General features: G+C 34.4%; 2 protein-coding genes across 2 annotated transcripts; both read right to left on the bottom strand.

The window, feature by feature from the left end:
* Positions 1–259: 259 nt before the first annotated feature.
* On the bottom strand, positions 260–10,462 carry LOC132037187 (lupeol synthase-like). Its single transcript, XM_059427659.1, has 19 exons — positions 10,345–10,462; positions 9,812–10,038; positions 8,912–9,097; positions 7,798–7,887; positions 7,406–7,594; positions 6,917–7,001; positions 6,657–6,823; positions 5,795–5,983; positions 3,937–4,050; positions 3,712–3,831; positions 3,480–3,602; positions 2,808–2,906; positions 2,464–2,520; positions 2,053–2,099; positions 1,814–1,957; positions 1,320–1,497; positions 1,069–1,149; positions 783–866; positions 260–483 (listed from the first exon to the last, which is right to left on the bottom strand). The coding sequence occupies exons 2-19, from the start codon at positions 10,007–10,009 to the stop codon at positions 367–369; spliced, it is 2,268 nt and encodes a 755-aa protein (XP_059283642.1). The 5' UTR covers positions 10,010–10,038; positions 10,345–10,462; the 3' UTR covers positions 260–366.
* A 6,537-nt stretch (positions 10,463–16,999) lies between these two features.
* Positions 17,000–17,607, bottom strand: LOC132038470 (uncharacterized mitochondrial protein AtMg00810-like). Its single transcript, XM_059429135.1, has 2 exons — positions 17,342–17,607; positions 17,000–17,195 (listed from the first exon to the last, which is right to left on the bottom strand). The coding sequence occupies exons 1-2, from the start codon at positions 17,605–17,607 to the stop codon at positions 17,000–17,002; spliced, it is 462 nt and encodes a 153-aa protein (XP_059285118.1).
* Positions 17,608–20,569: the final 2,962 nt, after the last annotated feature.

Genomic DNA, 20,569 nt, shown 5'->3' with positions numbered 1-20,569 from the left:
TCATTTATTTATCTTTTCTAACAATTTACAATATTATTGAGACACAGTTAAGTATTGGTTTTGTTTTGGAATTCAAAGGCGAAAGTAAAAAACAAAAGAAAATCGATAGTATCAAAGCTGAGCTTATTGCGCCAGTGTTTTCGTGACTTTTCAACATAAAATTATTATTTTTAGCATCAAAATTGCAATAGTGCACATATGTTCCACGAGGTCAAGCGGTTAAAAAAAAAAAAAAAAAAAAAGAAAGAGGAGTATATCGTCGCTTTTTAGCAAAGATGAAAATAGAGAGGAAAAAAAGGGAACATAAAATACATATTCTTTTAGTATACATATTGAATTACTAAATGAAAATGAATATCAAGGATTCTACTCCTGTTTCATCAGAAAATGTTTGCGATATTGTCCAAGAGCCCATATTGGGAAGATATTTCTGTATGATGCATAGTTCAAGGTGCAGTTCTTCATGAATGCCCCTGTTATTCCCTGCAATTCATAGAAAATAGCATTAGTCATTTCAGTCTTTAAAATTGCTACATACAAATCTTGGAATGTAAAACGAATATTTATAGTCACATTATTGGACATAAAGTAACACTTTGAACAAACTCATTGCGTTTCTTTAAGAAACTGTCTAAAGACTTAAGAAGTCACAATTTGAACTGTATTGTACGATTTCAAATTTAAATAGTTTTACATGTAATGCTGTTCAATTAAACATTTGTCACTTCCTTTTAACCATATAGTGATAAAAGAATTATTATTTTTATAAAGCAGCTGCTTACCTGTTGTGGATAGTCACCATCTTCTGTTTGTGAATTTATTAATAATCTTATTCCACGATCTATTGGTGCTGGATCAATGTCCCCCTAAGGAACAAAAAAATAAATCAAAGAGGTAGAGATAGTTAATCAGGAAATGATTAACTATTTCCATATTAAGAGATTTAACATTGATTAACTATTAAAAATTACTCAATTAAACAGCATTGCTTTTATGATTTTGTTCACTTGGGAGTGAAAATAAGACACAATAATCTTTTTTTTCTAAATGACACTTTGTAATACAAACCTGACCAGCGTTAATGAGAGCTAACAATGCCCATGAAGTTTGTACTAAATTTGACTGATCGCCTTCAATGTTCGTGTAAACCTATTGCAAGAAATATAATCCAAAGGAATTTATTAAGAACTTTTAATAAAAAGAAACAAATAAATAGAAGTTTGACTTTCTTTTTTAAAATTTAAGCAGTGTTTAGACACCTGATAATTCTTAACCTAATTTAAATAGAAAATTATAAAGTACTTGAGGATCTTTGTTACCTTATTTGAATTTGAAAGATAACTCTCACCCCATCCACCATCTGGCAATTGCTTTGACAGCAAAAATTGACAAGCTTTTTGAAGGGCATGACAAGTAGTATAGGTTCTTCCACAAGCTATTAATCCATCCACTGCAAACCATGTTCCATATGTACAGCAAATTCCCCAAGAACCCGTCCTGTAAGCAGCGGTGAAGTCAGAAATTTTGTCAAGTATATATAAAAATTAATATTTAAACCTATATACTATAGTATAATCTTTCGGTTAAAGATGTTCAGTTGACCACTCTTTAACTCAGCCCCTATTGGTTTGTATGGTTGTAAATAGTGTAAAGTAATTTTAAAGGTGAACTGTATCAATTTTAAAAAAATTAAAGGGGATAAGTGATAAATTCTTAACTACTTCTTTTACATTCTTATATAGGTCAAATATTAATTTTAAGAAAATACCATATATGTATAGGAAAATAGAAGAAATTGGATTGGGATAATTACCAAGAGCCATCAGGGTTTTGTGTATTTTCAATGTATTGTAAACCTTTAGTAATTGCAACTTCAATCTCCTTTCTTCGATGCCCAGGGTGTAACTTTTTAAACAATGCTAAAGCTTGGATTGCTGATGAAGTGCATTCCACATACCTTCATAATCATTAACATCTTATAATTAAAAAAATGTTCCAAAATTGAAGATATATATTGAATCAGAATTTTTAAGAGTAGGACGTAAAGCTTACTCTCGTTCAATTAGAGTATCCTCGAAAACTTCCGTAGGATTAAATTTCTAATACAGACACGTTAGAAGATAAAAGTCAATAGCAAATAAAAAAAAAAAAAAAAAAACCTACAATAATACGAAATTTAAAAGTAGCACATGTAACAAATGTATGAGTTTGGGAATTTAAATAGGATTAAAAGTTATATATAGTGATACTTAAAAGTTAATGTGTGATTATAGATTAGTTACTATACTTATAGAACTTATCGATTAGTAATACTATCACAGAAATATATTTATAATTATTTTGTAAATGACCCAATTGTGTAAAAATAATTTTTAAACCTGACGTGCATATATGTTAAATTCATCCAAGTAATACCAAGAATCAGTATATTTTATATTAAAAAAAAGGGATTTAGTTTATTACCTCCAACCAGCGATAGGCACGTTGAGGCTCCCAAGCTGGAAAACCACCATTTTCACTCTACATTTACAATTAAAAGACACATTTACGATTAAAAGAAAGATTAGTCATGTTATAATACCTTCAGCAATTTAAACCAAGAACTGCTGTTTCTGAAAGTTGAATTGACTTGCTAAAGCCTTCATCAAAGACACATTAAATCACTTGATCATAAACTAAATAAATATATTACCAAGTCAGTAACAGTCATTAATGTTGTATTATTCCTGAACTCTAGATCTCTTGCGAACTATGTTCAAACAATTATGTTTACTAAATAATATCACTAAATCAACAATTCTTTTTACCTGCAGAGACAAAATAACATTTACTGCATCATATAAGCGCTCAGTCTCCAATTTCCCCCCAGCAAGTTCTGTAGGCATTTGTGAAAATAAAAGTGCACACTGCAAACACAAGCGCACAAGGTCAGAAACTAACATTGGTGATAAAACAAAAAGGAAAGCAAATTAAAGCTCTATTACTATATGCACCACATTTTTTTTAACAAACAGTACCAGCACATGTAATGGGTAATTATGCTACTAAAATTTAGGCAAATTGAAGAAGGAGGTTCTAGTTTATGTGACACACTTTTCTCTTTATTCTGCTTAAAAAAGAATGACACACTTCTAAATTTGCAAACAATTATCTTTACACTTTCCATATTACTCTTACTAAAGTTTTTATAACCACACAAACAGTATGGCATGTTTAACATCACAAGTTTTATAACCACACACGAATGTGATTACATGTTTAAGACCATAAATTCCAAAGGTCTTCATTTCCTTCTTAAATTTCGTGTCTTGTTAATTCAAACTATGTTACATAAATTGGAACAGAAGGAGTAATATCTTTTGCATTTACTAAGATTTAGAACCTTAATATCCCATGATTTTTATCCTAATTGGCTGTTAGGCCATACCTTTGGTTGCAGATGAACTACTATAAATTGTTGGAAATTAATTAAGAATTACCTTTAACCCTTCAGAAGTGCAATCAGAGACTTGCCAACCATGATCTAGCATGGAAAATGTCCAACTACCTTTAGAGTTGTGCCTATACATTTTCCTGAAGTCCCCAGAAGGATTCTCCCTCACCTAAAAATAGTCTCAAAATTAATTTTTCAGATAATTGTGACACATCTTAATTTACCCCAAGTTATTTGACAAAAATATTGAGTAATTGAGTCTGTTATGAAGAAAGAACCTGTGATGCTTTTAGAAAATCATTTGCTTTCTTGAGGGTTGGCCCAAATTCTTCAGCTACATCGCTTGATAAGATTGCTTGGATTGAAAAAACTGCATCCCACGTTTGACATCCAAAGGTCTGGAACAATGTACTTAGTCTTAATTAGCAAACTAATTCTTGCCAATTTCTATCAAATTTGTAAATAAAATGTTATGATAAAAAAAAAAGGATATGTGGAAAAACCTGAAATTTTAAACCATCTTCAGATATCCAATAATAATCTGGTAAGCGAGCAAGGTGACGTTTATATGCTTCTGAATTTGGATCTTCCACCCAACAAGCCATAAGACATAAAACCTGCCAAATGAATAATGATCATTTCTCTCTTAGTGATTTTCTTTTAAAAAAGTTACTAGTAGTGTCGCAATGTGTCTTATTTATTTCAAGGAAAATTACAAAAATAGCCCCTTATATTTTGGAATAGGTTGAAAGTAGCCCCTTTAACAATTTTTGTCCTTTAAGTTTACCAAAAATGAAAACTTTTGGTTTCTGTCAAATATTTGAATAAACTCTGTTTTTGAAAAAAGGCTTAAGTCATAGATAGCCCCCTAAATTTTGCCACATTTTCCTCTGGGCTACCTAAACCGAGGGTTGTACCTATTGGGTACTTAAACCAGTCTAAATTGATCCTATTGGGTACCTTTTTCACAATAATCAGCAAAATTAAGAGAGTGTATTACACTCTCCATGACGTGGCAACTTTGTCCAATGAAAACGTGACACGTGGCGGTGGGGTCCATCATAATAATTAAAAAATAAATTATACACCCCCTCCCCCAATTTTCATCTCCTTCGCGACCCCCCCCCCCCCCCCCCCAAACCGGCCGCCGTCCCCCCCCACCACCGGCCGCCGCGCACCACCGCCCCCAACCGCCGTCTCCCCACCCCACCAATAATTTATTTCCTTTTCTTCTCTTATTTAGGTCTATCAATGTCTTTACAAGACCCACCAACCTTTAATGAAAGGTGAGATAAAAAAAGAGTCATAGTAATGGTGAATCCCCATTTTTTTTTGAACGAGTCATTTTTGAATCCCCATTTTTTTTGTGAACAAGATAGCAATGCTACTTTCGGATCTAAAAAGGACAAAAAAAATGGTGGTAAAAAATAACATTCAATTCAAAAATTAATTTTATATAAATAATTAAAAGAAATGAAGTGTTATAATGAAGAAGAAGAAGAGAAAAAAAAAAAAAAAAGGAAGAAGAAGAAGAAAGGAAGAGAAACAAACGTACAGTGGATTAAAAAAAAAAAAAAGAAGAATGGAATGGAGAAGAAGAGAACTACGGTGAAGAAGAGGAGAAAAAAAAGGAACGTACGGTGGGGTGGGGCGAGAGAGGCAACAGACAGTGGGGGGGGGAAGGTGGGTTAGTTTTTTTTATTAATTTATCTATTAAATTTTATTTAAAAGAGGTAAAATTTTAACCAAAAAAAAAAAATTAAGGATGAAAGGGCTGGTCCACGCGCCCAATAAAAAGTGGAATCAATTGTTGCGCCACGTAGGCGCCACATAGGCAAAAGGTACCCAATAGGATCAATTTAGAATGGTTTAAGTACCCAATAGGTACAACCCTCGGTTTAGATAGCCCAGAGGAAAATCTGGCAAAGTTTAGGGGGCTATTTATGACTTAAACCTTGAAAAAAAAAAGATTTGGTTCCATCAAATCCTGAAACCGCAACACAAAAAACTGCACTAGACACAAAAAGGAAAATAAAAAATAGCAGAAGTTGCACTTCAAAGCACCAGACTCCAGAAATAAATAAATAATAGCGGAAATTGCAAAACTTGCACCTCCAAATATAATTTATCACTAAATATTTTTTCCACAGTTTCCATTAAATCTAGCAGACATAATTTGTACAATAATTGTACTTGATAGAGATCAAAAGTGCTCACTTTTAGAGAACTTAACGGACCAAAACTATCAGGAGTATACTCAAGGGACTACTCTGAGCCTACCTCGAACATAGACCATTTTTTTTTTTTTCAAAAATAAATAAATTATATTACTATTTGCTAATTTAATTGTAAGTTACATACCTTTTCCACACATCCAATGCACATATATCTGCTATTTTCGTCCTCATAGTGAATATGTTCCATGGCAAGATTCAAAGCCTTTTCTCTCAACTTGGTAAAGGGCCATCTCTTTAACACAGTCTCAGCAAAGTGATGAAGGAACCCCCAAAGTGTATCTTGAATAAGTGGATGTGGATAGTAAAGATCCTCCTATTATCATAATAACAACAAAATGTTTAAAGCTTTTACAATTAATTACATTCGCTAATTTTTTTGATAACGGTAAGGTCTAGGCTAATTTGTACAACTATGGTCGTTTATATTACTTTCTATACTCGATTAAGTACTTCTCCTTCATACGAGCAAATGAACTGCAAATGATGAAATTATAATCTTCCTTTCAGGACAATTATCTTTTTGGGCAACCCTAAAAAGTAATAACAGACAAATGCATATGTTTTATATATTTATTAAGTATAAATATACATATGATATACATATTATTTGCAAAAATATACATAAAATTCATACAATATACATTTTAATACATAATCAGTTTATCTGTTTTGTATATTTTAGCAAGCACCTTTAATTAATTTCAGTAGATGGAGGTAATTTTTTTTTGTTTTTTTTGTTTTCCACCCGATGTTTGATACTAGCTAGAGGGTTGACCAATTCGGATTCGCGCTGAGTATAGCTCATTAAGAGGGGGAAGTGCTCCAACCAAGATTCTTTTTTTTTTTTTTTTCATTTTTAGTGTTTGAACTGGAGACCAAAATATTGTACTACTATTTACTTTGATCAGCCACACCCAAAAATAAAAGAAAAAGTATAATAGTAATAATAAATAAATAAATAAATAATAAAAACAGAATCCACAAACCTTAGCACATGTATTCCTTGCTTTATTCCAATCAATTTCATGGTAGGGTTGAGTGTGGATCTCATCTCTTATAGAATGGACCAAACTAGTTATGGTTCCTACAAATCTCTTTCCATATAAGTACGACATGGGCATGTACACCAAACGAGCGTAGCACAACATTTTTCCTGCATTACAAAATCATTGTTTTTGTTCAGAGGAATATTTTTATGACATTTATGTTTAGCTTTTCTATTTAAAATTTATGGATATATAGAAACCTGGGTGAATAGGAAATAATGTCGGCAGTATCCAAAATTCTGGTGGCATTGGATTGCAACCATCCCATTTATATACTCCAAGCACCTGAAATTATTAAAATACAAATAAATTCTTTTCCAAAACGAACTACCTCAAATTTGAGAGTTTGAAATAGGCGAACCCTCGACTCTAAAATTAACCTATTTAAAGTATATATTTCTTTGAAATTGGTGGTGTAAACGAGCTTGTTCTCGTACAATGACGTACAAATTTTTTTGGTAAGCGTTGTCAACATCTAAAGAAGATAAAACTTCAACATCATTAATAGAACACAATTCACATATATTACTACAACACTTTTGGACGATTCTTTTCAATCTAAAAATGTATTACTATTCACGATTACATTATTAAAAATATAATTCTGAAGAATTTTTTTTTTCCTTATTAACATTAACGGATACTATTTGCTATCTCCGATCAATACAAATATAGAGTAAATAACATACCGCGAGCCAAAACTTTCCCCAAGAAGGAGTAGCAACAGCACCACCATGATCAAGGATCCATTTACGCCCTTTAGCCAATGCATTATCTTCTTTTCTGTCTCCTAGCAACCTCAGTGCTACGTAATTAAATACTGTCCCAAACATTGTGCTGTGTCCTTCTATATGAAATCCCCAACCTCCATCTTCGTTCTATCCACATAAAAAGCATTTATTTTAAAAAATATTTAAAAAGTATTGCATATATTGTAGTTTCAAAGGAAAATCACAAAATCTTAAATTTCAAAATCAAGGAGGTGGGGGTCTTAATTTGTATTATAAATTAAATTTAGTGACATTAATTATAATTATTATTAAAAAGGAACATATAATATCGAAACAGAATAGGATAAAACCTGATGATTGTAAGCATAGCGTTTAATCTCCATTTGATGGGCTGGTGATAAAATCGCATTCAAGTCTCCAGTGACATACAGTGCCATGACCTGCACAAGTACGTGTTACGTTACACTATTTGACATACTATATATGCAAAAGTTTTATCATAAATGGAATTAGTAAACCTATATAATTATAACAAGTTAAATTACATTATATGATAAATTTTCATATGAGTGTAAGTTCTATATATGTACAATTAGGTCACTTAAAATATAACTGCAAATAACTTTATCTAATAACATTAATTAATACTCCCTCTGTTTCATGTGAAGGTGTTCGGAGTACGAGAGTTAAAACACTGAACTTTGACTATGAACTCAGGCATAGATTCTTTAATATTTTAAAAGATAAATTTATATATTTGAAATTTACACGAAAAGTACTACATGTCATAGTTAATGATTCAAAACATAAAAAAGAAGTTTGAGAAAATTATATTTTAGTAAAAAAAAAAAAAAAAAAGTGTTTGACTCCCAAATAGTATACCTTCACATAAAATGAGACGGAGGGAGTAATCTTAAATATATGGTAAGTTATAACTTATTAAAACATGTTAACTTACTCTAATAGTGTAAGAATATTTCATAACTTTTTACTCTTATATTTTTCAAACCTATTTTGAAAACGTTGCTGTTGAGTCGAGGGTCTGTCAGAATCCTCGCTACCCTATAAAGGTATGGATAAGATCTGTGTAAACCCCATCCTCTCTAGACCCCACTTGTGGAATCACACTGAGTATGTTATTGTCGTTTGTAGTATAAGAAAATTATTACTCCCTGTGTCCCAATTTATGTGATACACTTTTCTTTTTAGTTTGTCCTAAAAAGAATGACACATTTGTATATAATAATTTAACTTAAAACTTCCCTTTTTACTCTTAATGAAATGGTTTACAGCCACACAAATATTTATGACTTGTTTTAGACCACAAATTTTAAAAGTTTTTATTTATTTTTTAATCTCTATATCTAGTCAAACTATATCACATATGGGTGCTAATTGTCTTTTTAAAAGATGGCCAATTGAGGGAAAATGACTTTGATAGTTACAAAGTGAAAAAGTAGTTACCAGAGGGGGTAGGAAGAATAAAGGGCCGGCAGATTCAGCCGGCCAATGGCCATCATGTGCTTGAATTGTTGAGTAGTAGCTTATACCCCTTTTAAGTGTAGTCTTTGCTACTTCTTCAGTTGCATTTACTGATTCATCTAACTTCACTCCTGCTGGAATTGGTCCACATCCATTCTCTTTTCTTAGCTGGCAAAAGAATTAAAAAACATCAAAATTATGAACATGTGTACCTTATAACCACTGAGTACTCATAAACTTTTTCATTTATATATGAAAAGAAATAGTATTTGTAAAGACCATTATTTATAGGAGTGTGTTGTATATGTCTAGCTGAAAAGAAAAGTAGGTTACTACACTCGATGGTGTGAAACTTGTATGGGAAAACAGTGCAGACTAATTGGTCCAAAGCCGATAATATGACACCATATTAAAAGTATTTTTGAGTTGTTTCAATCCAATATGATTCGGCCAAATGAGTATGGAAATGACAAAGTGATGATGTAGGGCCTAACTTAGTGCCTTTGCTCGTCTACTTGTCGATTTGCTACCTTTGCCCGTAGCTTCAAAGAGGCATGCACAACAAAAAAACTAGTGGGCTTTGGTGGGCATAATAAATACCCGTTGATGCGAGTGAAAGACACAATTAATCTCTAAATTAGCCCATGAATGGTGATGGTTCATGTGGAACTTAGTTCAAGGGAGAGATTGTTGAGTGTGTATGAATAAAGTCCCACATTGATAGTTAAAAAGAAAAGTAAGTTACTTATACGGTGTTGAATACTCTTAACTGTGTGAGGCCTTTTTGGAAAAACCGTACGGACTTGGTCCAAAGCGGACAACATCATACTATGTTAAAGAGTATGATGATTGATCAAACTAATTTAATTAAGGAGTACCTACCTGCATACGCATGAGTAAGTCGGCACTTTGTTTTTGAAGGAATCTGTTTTTGGTGAAATTTTTGCGCATTTTGTCAACAAGAGCTCTTTCTTGAGGAGTTCCAGCCTCTTCATCATATTCCCAATGTTGTCTTCCAATATAATTATTGGTGGTTGTCAACAATGTCCCTTCCCCTTCTGCTATCTTTAGCTTCCACATTCTCTCTACCTCCTTCAAATTGTTAACATCTTAAATAGGGAAGTTAAACAAAAAAAGAATAAAATTGTGTGTCCTAATCAACAACATACTCAGTGTAATCCCGCAAGTGCAGTCTGGGGAGGATGGTGTGTACGAGGTTGTTTTCGATACTCTTGGCTCAAGTAAAGCATATTAAAGCAAATTTGGAAAAAAACATAGTAGTGCAGAAGTGATTTTGAAAATCATGAAGGAAGTGTGTCCTAATCCAGCATTCCAGTTTACAGCATGATTTCTGATCAGTGTAAGAAAAAATAAAATAAAGCTAGCTAAAATAAAGACAAGGGTTATTATATTACCAATCTTAAACAAGGAGTACTCAAAGACTTTCTCCTCTTAAACCCTCCAAGGAATGTGCATGAAAAAAGTGATATATAGAAGCAGAGAATGGATAAGAATATAATTGAGTTTGATTAGTATCATCTCACACTTCTTTATATAGAGAAGATTGGAACTGAATTTTTTAGAGATAAAATAGTCCAAAAGTTGTTCTTGCTTTTACTTCTTTGGTCATGAGATGAATTTTAAAGTGTAGGATCCCATATGTTCACAATGTAAAAGGCCCCGTTTGTCCATACATACAAAAAAAAAAAAAAATATTCACTTTTTTTTTTAGAGTTGGAGTTGGAGTTGGAGTTGTGTTTGGCCATAATTTTTGAAATTGTAATTTTTGGTGAAATGTAGTTATAAAAAAGTAAAAAAGTGAAATTTTTTTGAAAAACAAGTTTTTTGAGTTTTTGATATTCCGAAAATTGTATTCGGAATTTTCATGACCAAACGCTGATTCCGAAAAAAAGTAAAAAAAATTTACGAAAAAAAGTGAATAATTTTTATGGCTAAACGGCATCTAAGACTCCCTCTATCACATAAATTCTGGTGCACTTTGATTGGACATGCCACATGTAGTTGAAAAGAAAGAAAAAATCTTTTAAATCAAATTTCAATGACTTCCTCCGTCACATAAATTGTGGTGCACTTTGATAAGACATGTAGTTGAAAAAAAAAAAAAAACTTTTGATTTAAAATAATCAATAATATTAGTGTGATTATAAATCGTTTCATTAAGCCTAAAATGAAAAGTTTAAAATTAAAAATATCCCTCTATTTTATTTTAAGGGCTAAAAATATCCTTCGTTACAATTTTGGGTCATTTATGCCCCTGGCATTACGAAAGTTAACAAAATATACCCTTCATTTAACAGAAATCCCCGAATTGATTCAAATAACTCGATTTCACACCGGCGAACTCCAACACCGACCAACCACTTCTCCCATTCCCTTTCCTACCACCGTCGGCTGCCACCACATCTCCAGTACCCTTCATTTTCTGTGCTCCCTTTATTCTTGAGCTTATTTGAGCCTGGAGCTTTATCTGGGGCACTTGCGCTTATGATTGCCAGAACCTGTGTTTCCTCAAAGGGTCCTTCCCTCCAATCTATCTCCTCCACCGTGATTGAAGCTACATCTTCAAAATTAGCTGATGGTCTCTGAGTTTCATTCGCTGTACTCTGTATATAGATATGATATGTACTGTAATTAATGGAACAGGGTTGGAAGAACGTAACTAAATGCAAGATGATGTCATTTGTCGTCATAATCGCCCGATGGAGTGAATTCCGTTGTACACTTGAATGGAAGTAGAACTTGACATCGTTATGCCTGGAAGATCCTCCTTGAATGGGAGTAGAACGTGCAGTTATATACCCCCATGCATTTGGGCAGTAAACTAAACTTTAAAAGGAGTTCCATTATGCACAAGAAGCTCAAGAATAAAGGGAGCACAGAAAAATAAAGACAGAAAATGAAGGGTAGTGGAGATGTGGCGGTAGCCGTCGGTGGTAGGAAAGGGAATGGGAGAAGTGGTTGGTCGGTGTCGGAGTTTGACGGATTATTTTAGGAGGCGGGTCGGGGCAGGTAAAATATGGGGGTGAGTTATTTTTTGTGAATTCGAGTTATTTGAATTAATTTGGGGATTTCTATTAATGAAGGGTATATCTGTTAACTTTCGTAACGGCAGGGGCATAAATGACCCAAAATTATAACGAAAAATATTTTTAGTCCTTAAAAAAAGTAGAGAAATATTTTTGACCCTTTTCCCTTATTTTTAAATGAAAAAGATATCATTTTAACAAACATATAAGGGTGTGTTTGGTATGAGGGAAAACAATTTTCAGAAAATATGTTTAATTTTCTCTTGTTTGGTTAATCAAAGTTTTTGAAAATATTTTCTCTATGAAAACAAGTTTCTTAACAATGAAGAAAATGACTTCCCTAATGGAAGTAGAAAAAAAAAAGTTTCACAAGTGATATTAAACATTAATTGTTTCTTCCCCAGCCTCCAACACGTCCGACCTCAACCCACCCCTACCCCATAGCTCCCATCCCCACACTCCTAGCATCCACCCCATCCCCACACTCCTAGCATCCACCCCACCCCCCACTCGCACCACCATAGTATTTGCCTAGATTATATAAAATAGTTTTAAAATAATATTTTTTGCTTACTTAGTACTAAACATCAGAAAATAAGTAAAATACCCACTTATTTTCCAAAAAAATAATAATAATAATTCCGTAGATAACATTTTTCTTCTTACCAAGCACACCCTCAAATGAAAAGTGCGTTTTCGAGCTCTTTTTAATTTCATCTCAGTTTTAACGTGCCGGCTGACATAAACATGCAACCAAAACTGCAATATTTGTCTTTCTATATACACTTGATTATGAGTTCACCGTTTCTGCCGATTGCTGGGAACTAATACAACAGGCAAATATACACTAAAGTGAGACAATTAATTCTCTCTGCAGATATAACAATTGACTATGTAAAACTTCCTATTAAACCATTTGTTTTCTTGGAAACAATAATAAATACGGAAAAGGGCCAAATATACCCCTGTACTATTGGAAAAGAGTCAAATATACCCTTCGTTATACTTTTGGTCCAAATATACCCTTGCTGTTATACTATGGGATCAAATATACCCCTCCTCCATTAAAGTTATCCGAGATGGACAATTAATCTTACGTGGCATTGACATTTGATGAGGTGGATGCCACCTTAGCATGGCATAGATTTCTCTTAGCACCAACTCCTCTTCATCTTCCCCTTCATTGCCGGAGCCGCCGTCACCGGTGACAATGGAGTCCGATTTTGTCGTAATCTAGCTGCTCTTCTCTGTGCCGATGGTTGATTAGATGAAGTGAAACAAAGTGGCGGAGCAATTTGTTTCACTTCTCTTTCCTCTGTCTCTCACCACAATTTGTTTTACCATCCTAACGGAGATAGTGCCGCCACTGGTTTGTTAGGTGAAGAAGCTGTAAAATTAACATGTAAGACCATAAATCTCAACAGACTTGATGTTAATAGCCAATCCTTTGCGGCACTACCGGAGTCTCACTTCAAAGATGTAGTAATAAAGATTAATTACATGTAACTTCCCTAGATGAGTCCTAGCCCGCATAACACAGTAAATGGCTTGTTACTACAGGTAAAATGCACTGAGAGCGTAAATTATACTCTTCAATCGTTTATTCGCCGCCGACAGTTGACCGCCGCCGGAGGGAACTGCGATTATCGCCGGAGCTGTGCAGCACCTCGCGACGGCGATGAGACCTACCACGCAAATTAGGGCACAGAGAAGAGCAGCTAGTATTACGACGGAATCGGACTCAACTGTCACCGGCGACGGCGGCTCCGGCGATGAAGGGGAAGATCAAGACGAGTGGGTGCTAAGAGAAATCTATGCCATGCTGAGGTTGCATGCCACATGGCATCCACCTCATCAAATGTCAATGTCACGTAAGATTAATTGTTCACCTCTGACAACTTTAATAGAGAAGGGGTATATTTGATCACATAGTATAACGGCAAGGGTATATTTGGACCCAAAGTATAACGAAGGGTATATTTAACCCTTTTTCAATAGTACAGGGGTATATTTGACCCTTTTCCATAATAAATATATCTATTACCAGTCCCTGTGCTTTACTAGCATACAAAAGAATGTATCTACAATATTAGTGCCAATCTCTCTACAAATAGTAAGATATATAGTGAATCATGCACAGTAAAAACTTATCCGCATCGGATGTTTACATCAAATTATACTAATTTATCTTGATTAAGTGATTATGATGAGAATGTGTATTAATTAAACGATGATGTAGTGATAACTAGGTTTGTAAGAACACGTGTCATGTATTTATTGGATTGATGTGAACACCTGGTATGGATAAGTATTTAATGTAAATTATCGCTAGCTAGAGATCTAATATAACGTGATTGAATCATGTGAACACCAATTGAAGAGAATTTTGATTAGAGAAAATCAATTGTGCTTCACTGTCCTTTTGGTTATTAAAATTGAAATGATATTACGTCGACTCTAAATTTATTTTTTATTAACTCCAATTTTATATCTCAATTACAAATAATTTTGGATCGAGTGCATACAACAACTTTTTTGTATTGAGAAATGACAAGAAACAAATATCCGGTCAAAAGTAGAAGAGTGCCTTTTTGTCCTGATTTTTTGGTATTATAATGGGTAGATTTTGATATTTTATTTGTTTTAAATGAGTTTGATATGGTCATTTGCTAATGAAGCCATTCAACATATTTTTTTTAAGAATACAAAAGAATGGTAGGTGGAAAGTTACATAATTTTTTTACAATGATAGAGGCACAACTTTCAAATGGTGTGTGAGCTCCATTGTATTTTTGACACATGGATAATGGTCATCTGTCTTGAAAGCAACGAATTGGGAAGAAAAAAGGTAATGTGTTTATACTATCATATGAGCTAAAAGGGAAGGTCCCTGGAAATTAACTGAGAGGAAATGGGCAAAAGAGGAAGCATGTGGGGTCGTTTATTTCTTAATTAGTTTGGTTATTTTCTGATATAGGTCTATTCAATTGGACGTTAGACAAAAGAAAAAAAGTTGCTCATTACTGAGAAAGTTTAATACTCTGAAAGCGGCAAGTTCGAGGTAAACTATTAAAGTGTAACACAAATATACCTATTTGTTTGTCCTTAATTTAGTGTTTGGTTTTGCAGCTTTTATGTCGTTGGACGCATAACATCATTTCTGGAATTGTTCGACTAGCGGTTCTTGTAAATATTACATCCTCTCTTTTTTGTTTATGTGACATTATTTATTAGTTCTGAAAATAATTTAATTTAAATTTTTCATTTTAACAATCATGACATAATTTCATAGCCACACAAATATCATAATATGTTTAAGGTCACGATTAAGTCCCAAGTCTTTTTCTTCTTTCTTAAATTTCGTAATCAGTCAAATATGTCCGTGTAAAATGAATTAGAGAGAGTAGTAAGTTAACAGGAAAAAAGTACTGCAAAATGTTTAACTGTTTGCTGTACAATCTATCCTAATCGCAAAAAGCTTAAATTATATGCACTGTTGGTTTAAAAGTTACTTATATAGTCAATTAGGTAACTGCTTTAAAACGAAGTTATACCTTCGGGATACTTTTATGTACATATTGCAAAATTATTCCGTTACACGTTTCTTTTGTTTAGTTAGAAATATGTATGGAAAATTTTATAATACTCTTAATAAACTTGAACTGGAGATATATAATAAAGTACCTTTCGTCTTTATTTTTCAAACTTGAATATTTTAGTTACTACCTTGATAACTAATAGTGCCCTTGTTCCCCTCTGCCCCATCCCAACAACAACAGGACACTACTAGAAATTGAGGTTTTTTCTACTGACATTCGGTGGGAAAATTGTCTTTATAAAACATGATTTTTCCACTTCATTCCCATCGAACCAGATCACCGGAAAAATGCATGGTGGGAAATAGGTACCCACTGAAACACTAAGAAATTTTCTAATTTTTCCGTGTGAAAACACTATTATTTCCCATTCCCATCGACATTCAGTGGGAAATACCCACTGAACATTTTTTGGTTGGAAATTTAGTGGGAAAATGGAGATTTTTTTAGTAAAGCGGAGTCCATTGGAAGATGTTTTAGATTTTTAACATAAGGTATTATAATTATTTAACTTGTGAGTGAATTGCTTTTAAGCTTTTGATCGAACAGTGGCTTTGAGAGTAAAAAGTCAATCTTCATATGTGATGGATATTCGTGATTAGTGAACAAGCAGAATTTAATGCATGATAATGTGATAATAATTAGTATTAGTATTTCCTTTCTTTCAAGGCAACTCACTCTAAGTCATAATGCATTAACTGGTTCTGCTTAATTAAAAAGGGTTAGTCCATTCATAGACAAAGTGTCAGCAATTATAACTTAATGTCTCATACGTGAGGAGACATCAAAAGATCCTACGGTAAAGGGATCAGTGGGTCTTACCACAATTTCAACTTTAGAGAAAAATATGTATTTCGACTGAGTCAATTCAATAACTAGAATTTAAAAAGGGAAGTCACACATTATTTGGCTGCTCGATCAAAAATATTTAGAACCATTAGCCAATATACATCAAAAGTTCCCACGGAAGGTTCGATGATTATTGAATTCACGTAATTATCATTCATGATGAAATATTCGTCCATATAATCTTGCCATCTAGAAGGAGAATGAACATAAATATATAAATCATAATGTTGTAGGTATTGTAGCTTCACGTATTTACTAATTGTGCATGTAAAGTTACTGAGAATCAGTAACTAATTGAAGTTAATATGGATGAACTTGAAGAAGAAGAAAGCAGTTGGGAAATTTCTGATATATTTTCATTACGCTCAAATGTACATGATCGTGTGCTATATATACAATTGATCTAGCTTTGTAATGTAGTGACAGCTAAGTCACAGCTAAGACTAACAAACTAAGTAACTAACCGCCTCATCATAATTACAATTAGAAGACTAACTAACTTCCTACTCAACTAACTAATCGAGCCTAATGACTAATGCCACTGCTGTTGGTATATTAGTAGTGTATACCACAGCATATCAAGGCACATCAACACACTTGCTGAGTTCCTTCACACCTCCCCTCAAGCTAGGTGCTATGAAGATGTTCTTCATACCGAGCTTGGACATAAGATGATTGTGAGGCCCTCTCCCAAGTGCTTTGGTAAACAGATCAGCAGGTTGTTGAGCTGAAGGAAGAAAATGTGGTGAAACTAATCCAGACTGGATCCTTTCCCTAATGAAGTGACAGTTGATATCAATATGCTTAGTCCTCTCGTGGAATATTGGGTTGGCTGCAAGTTGTAGTGCAGATTTGCTATCACTTGACAGAGGAATAGGAAGCATAATCTCCACTCCTAACTCATGAAAATTTCCATTAACCACACAAGTTCGATCGAGGATGCCATTGCCTTGTACTCAGCTTCAGCTGAACTCCTAGAAACAGTAGCTTGTTTTTTAGACCTCCAACAAATGGGAGATGAACCATGCTTGGCTAAATATCCAGCGATAGACCTTCTGTTGTTCACACAGGAACCCCAACCTGCATCACAGTGCACACTCAAGTGATTGAGGCTATGTGAGTTCATCAAAATCCCCAATCCAGGTGCTTGTTTGATGTACTTGACAAGCCTGATTGCTGCCTCCATATGAGACTCTTTTGGAGAGTGCATAAATTGGCTCAAGCATTGCACAGTAAATGCTATATCAGCCTAGTGGTTGTGAGGTAAAGAAGCCTCTTAACAATTCTTTGATAAGCTGTAGGATTGGACAAAAGTGGATCTGAATTTTCTGAAGGTATGTGATGATCAAACTCTGTTGTAGTCAACTTTTGGTTCACTTCCATAGGGGTGGATGTAGGTTTGGACCCTGCAAGTCCCATATCTGAAATAAGCTCCAATGCATACTTTCTTTGGTGCATCAAAATGCCATCTTTGCTTCTAGCAAACTCAATGCCAAGAAAGTATCTAAGCTCACCAAGGTCTTTAATTTTAAAAGCTGCTTGCAAGGCTCTCTTTGTCTCATGTATCAAATGATCATCATTACCAGTGATCAACAAGTCATCGACATAGGTCAGGACAATCACAATTTTGTCTTTATGGCACTTTGTGAACAAAGAGTAGTCTCTAGTACTCTGATGGAAACCAGATGAGGTCAAAGTAGTGGTGAGTTTAATGTTCCACTGCCTGGAAGCTTGCTTCAGGCCATAGAGTGATTTCAAGAGTCTGCAGACTTGATTCTTATCCTTCTTTCCACAGAATCCTTCAGGAATGGTCATGTACACCTCCTCATACAAGTCACCTTGCAAGAAGGCATTGTAGACATCCATTTGCTGAATGTTCAAGTGCTTAGCAGCAGCAACTGCAATAACTGATCTTACTGTGGCCATTTTGACTACTGGAGAGAATGTCTTCTGGTAGTCCAGTCCCTCCTTCTGGTTGTAACCCTTAGCAATAAGTCTAGCTTTCAGTCTTTCAACTTCTCCATTGGCTTTGTATTTCACTGTATAAACCCATCTGCAGCCAATTGGCTTCTTGCCAGGAGGAAGTTGACACTAACTCTCAAGTTTTGTTATCCTCCAGGGCTTGAAGTTTAGTCTGCATTGCCTCTATCCATTTGGGATGTTTAGAAGCCTCTATATAGTTAGTAGGTTCAACTTCCAAAGAAAACTGGGAAACAAAACTCTGATACTTCTGAGACAAGCCTGTATAATCTATGACTGAACCAATTGATTAATTACAACTTGTAGAACCGAATTTAGTGACATAGTCTTTATGCCATATGGGTGGTTTAGAGGGTCTAGTAGACTTTCTCACATCATGAGTACTAGGTGGTAGAATAGGTGATGTGGCAGGATCAATATCTGAGGTATGAGAAATAGGGGGATCAGCTATAGTTGGAACAGTATGAATTGGAGTAGGACTAGTAACTAAGTCATCAAAGGAAAAGTGTTCATGAGGTGTGGCTTGACTGTGCTGATCAAGAGCACAACCTTTGTAAGAAAAAATGGTTTCCATGAACACTACATCCCTACTCATGAAAAATACTCTATTATCCATATTAAAGAGTTTGTATCCTTTCTAAGAAGTCCCATATCCTACAAGTATTGCCTTGACAGCTTTAGGACTGAACTTATCCTGCTTGGTGAGATTAGTGGCATAACATAAACAACCAATAATCCTCAAGTGTGTCAAGGTAGGAGACTTCTTATACATGACCTCATAGGGTGATTTATCACCTAATACAGTAGAAGGAATCTTATTTATCACATATCTTTAAATTTTCTATACACAATCCCCTTAATCTATCAGCAACCGCCTTGAAACTTAATTGCTCTTGCAGTCTCAAGGATATGTCTATGTCTCCTCTCCACTACACTATTCTGTTGAGGGTTGTATGGAAAGGAGCTCTCATGTATGACACCTTTACTGAGAAACAGTTCTTTGCAGTGTTGGTTGAAGAATTCAGTGCCATTGTCTAATCTAACTCTTTTGATTTTCCTACCAAACTGTGTTTCTACTTCAATAAAGAAATGTTTTAACAGCATAATCACATCAGATTTGAGTCTCATCAGAAAAATCCAAGTCCATCTAGAATGATCATCAACTATGGTCAAAAAGTATCTCATGCCATTATATGTTTCAACCTTATATGGCCCCCATACATCCACATGCACTAAGTAAAAAATATCAGTAGTTCTACTATGACTATGTGGGAAGGGGAGTCTAGTTTGTCTAGCAAGGGGACAAACTTCACAATTATTCAAAGTAAATTGCTTATTACTCCTGAAAAGAGACAATTTCCTTAAGACACTCATGGGCACATGACACAATCTTTGATGCCACACTGCTGCATCAACTTCTTGAATGCTCCGAGCTCTTTTTTTTTTTGTACCGAAGCTTTGGTAACAATTGCACTACAATGATGAATGCCTCCCAATGTTTCAAGGCCGAGGCTCCTTCTTTTGGTCACAAGATCTTTCATGAACTTTGCATAACCGGGCATTTGCTCAAGTGCCTCAACCAATGGAATATTTATTGAGAACCCATTTAATCGCTCGATGAACTTGAGGAATTTTCCATCATCGGCTTTCTTTGCCAATCGTTGAGGAAATAGAGGAGGAGGCTTCATAACGGGCGGTGAAGCCCTTGGTACCTCAGCTACCGCTTCCTTGCTTTTTGAAGCATCATTAATTTCCGGAGCATCTTCAACAACAATACGCTTTTCAATACTAGGCCGATTCTTCTCAGGAGTCTCTTCTTCTTCAACAACAATGGGTTCTGTTATACCCCATTTAGACCGGGTCAAAGCGGAGTACAACATATTGGAGATTCCTAAATTGTGTTATTTTAAGGAGTCGCCACCTAATTGATTTTAAGGTGAATTAGGGCACCTAATTATTAACTAAGGTAAAACTAACTAAACCTCCGTTAACGGTCTACTCAATTAATGATTCTCGGTAAGGGTTCTAATTATCCTAAAGGGAAGGGGTTAGGCATCCTCTAGGATCCGTAACTACGGTTATCCGGCCAAACTTAGGTTAATTAATTAAGGCTACAGATGCAAATGTAATATTTAAATTTTAAGAAAATGACTTGTAAATGTTGCTAA

The sequence above is a fragment of the Lycium ferocissimum genome, chromosome 11 (genome assembly GCF_029784015.1).
Source record: "Lycium ferocissimum isolate CSIRO_LF1 chromosome 11, AGI_CSIRO_Lferr_CH_V1, whole genome shotgun sequence".
Taxonomy (NCBI): Eukaryota; Viridiplantae; Streptophyta; class Magnoliopsida; order Solanales; family Solanaceae; genus Lycium; species Lycium ferocissimum.
Note: the sequence above shows the minus strand (reverse complement) of the source record. Positions and strands in the feature narration are given on the sequence as shown.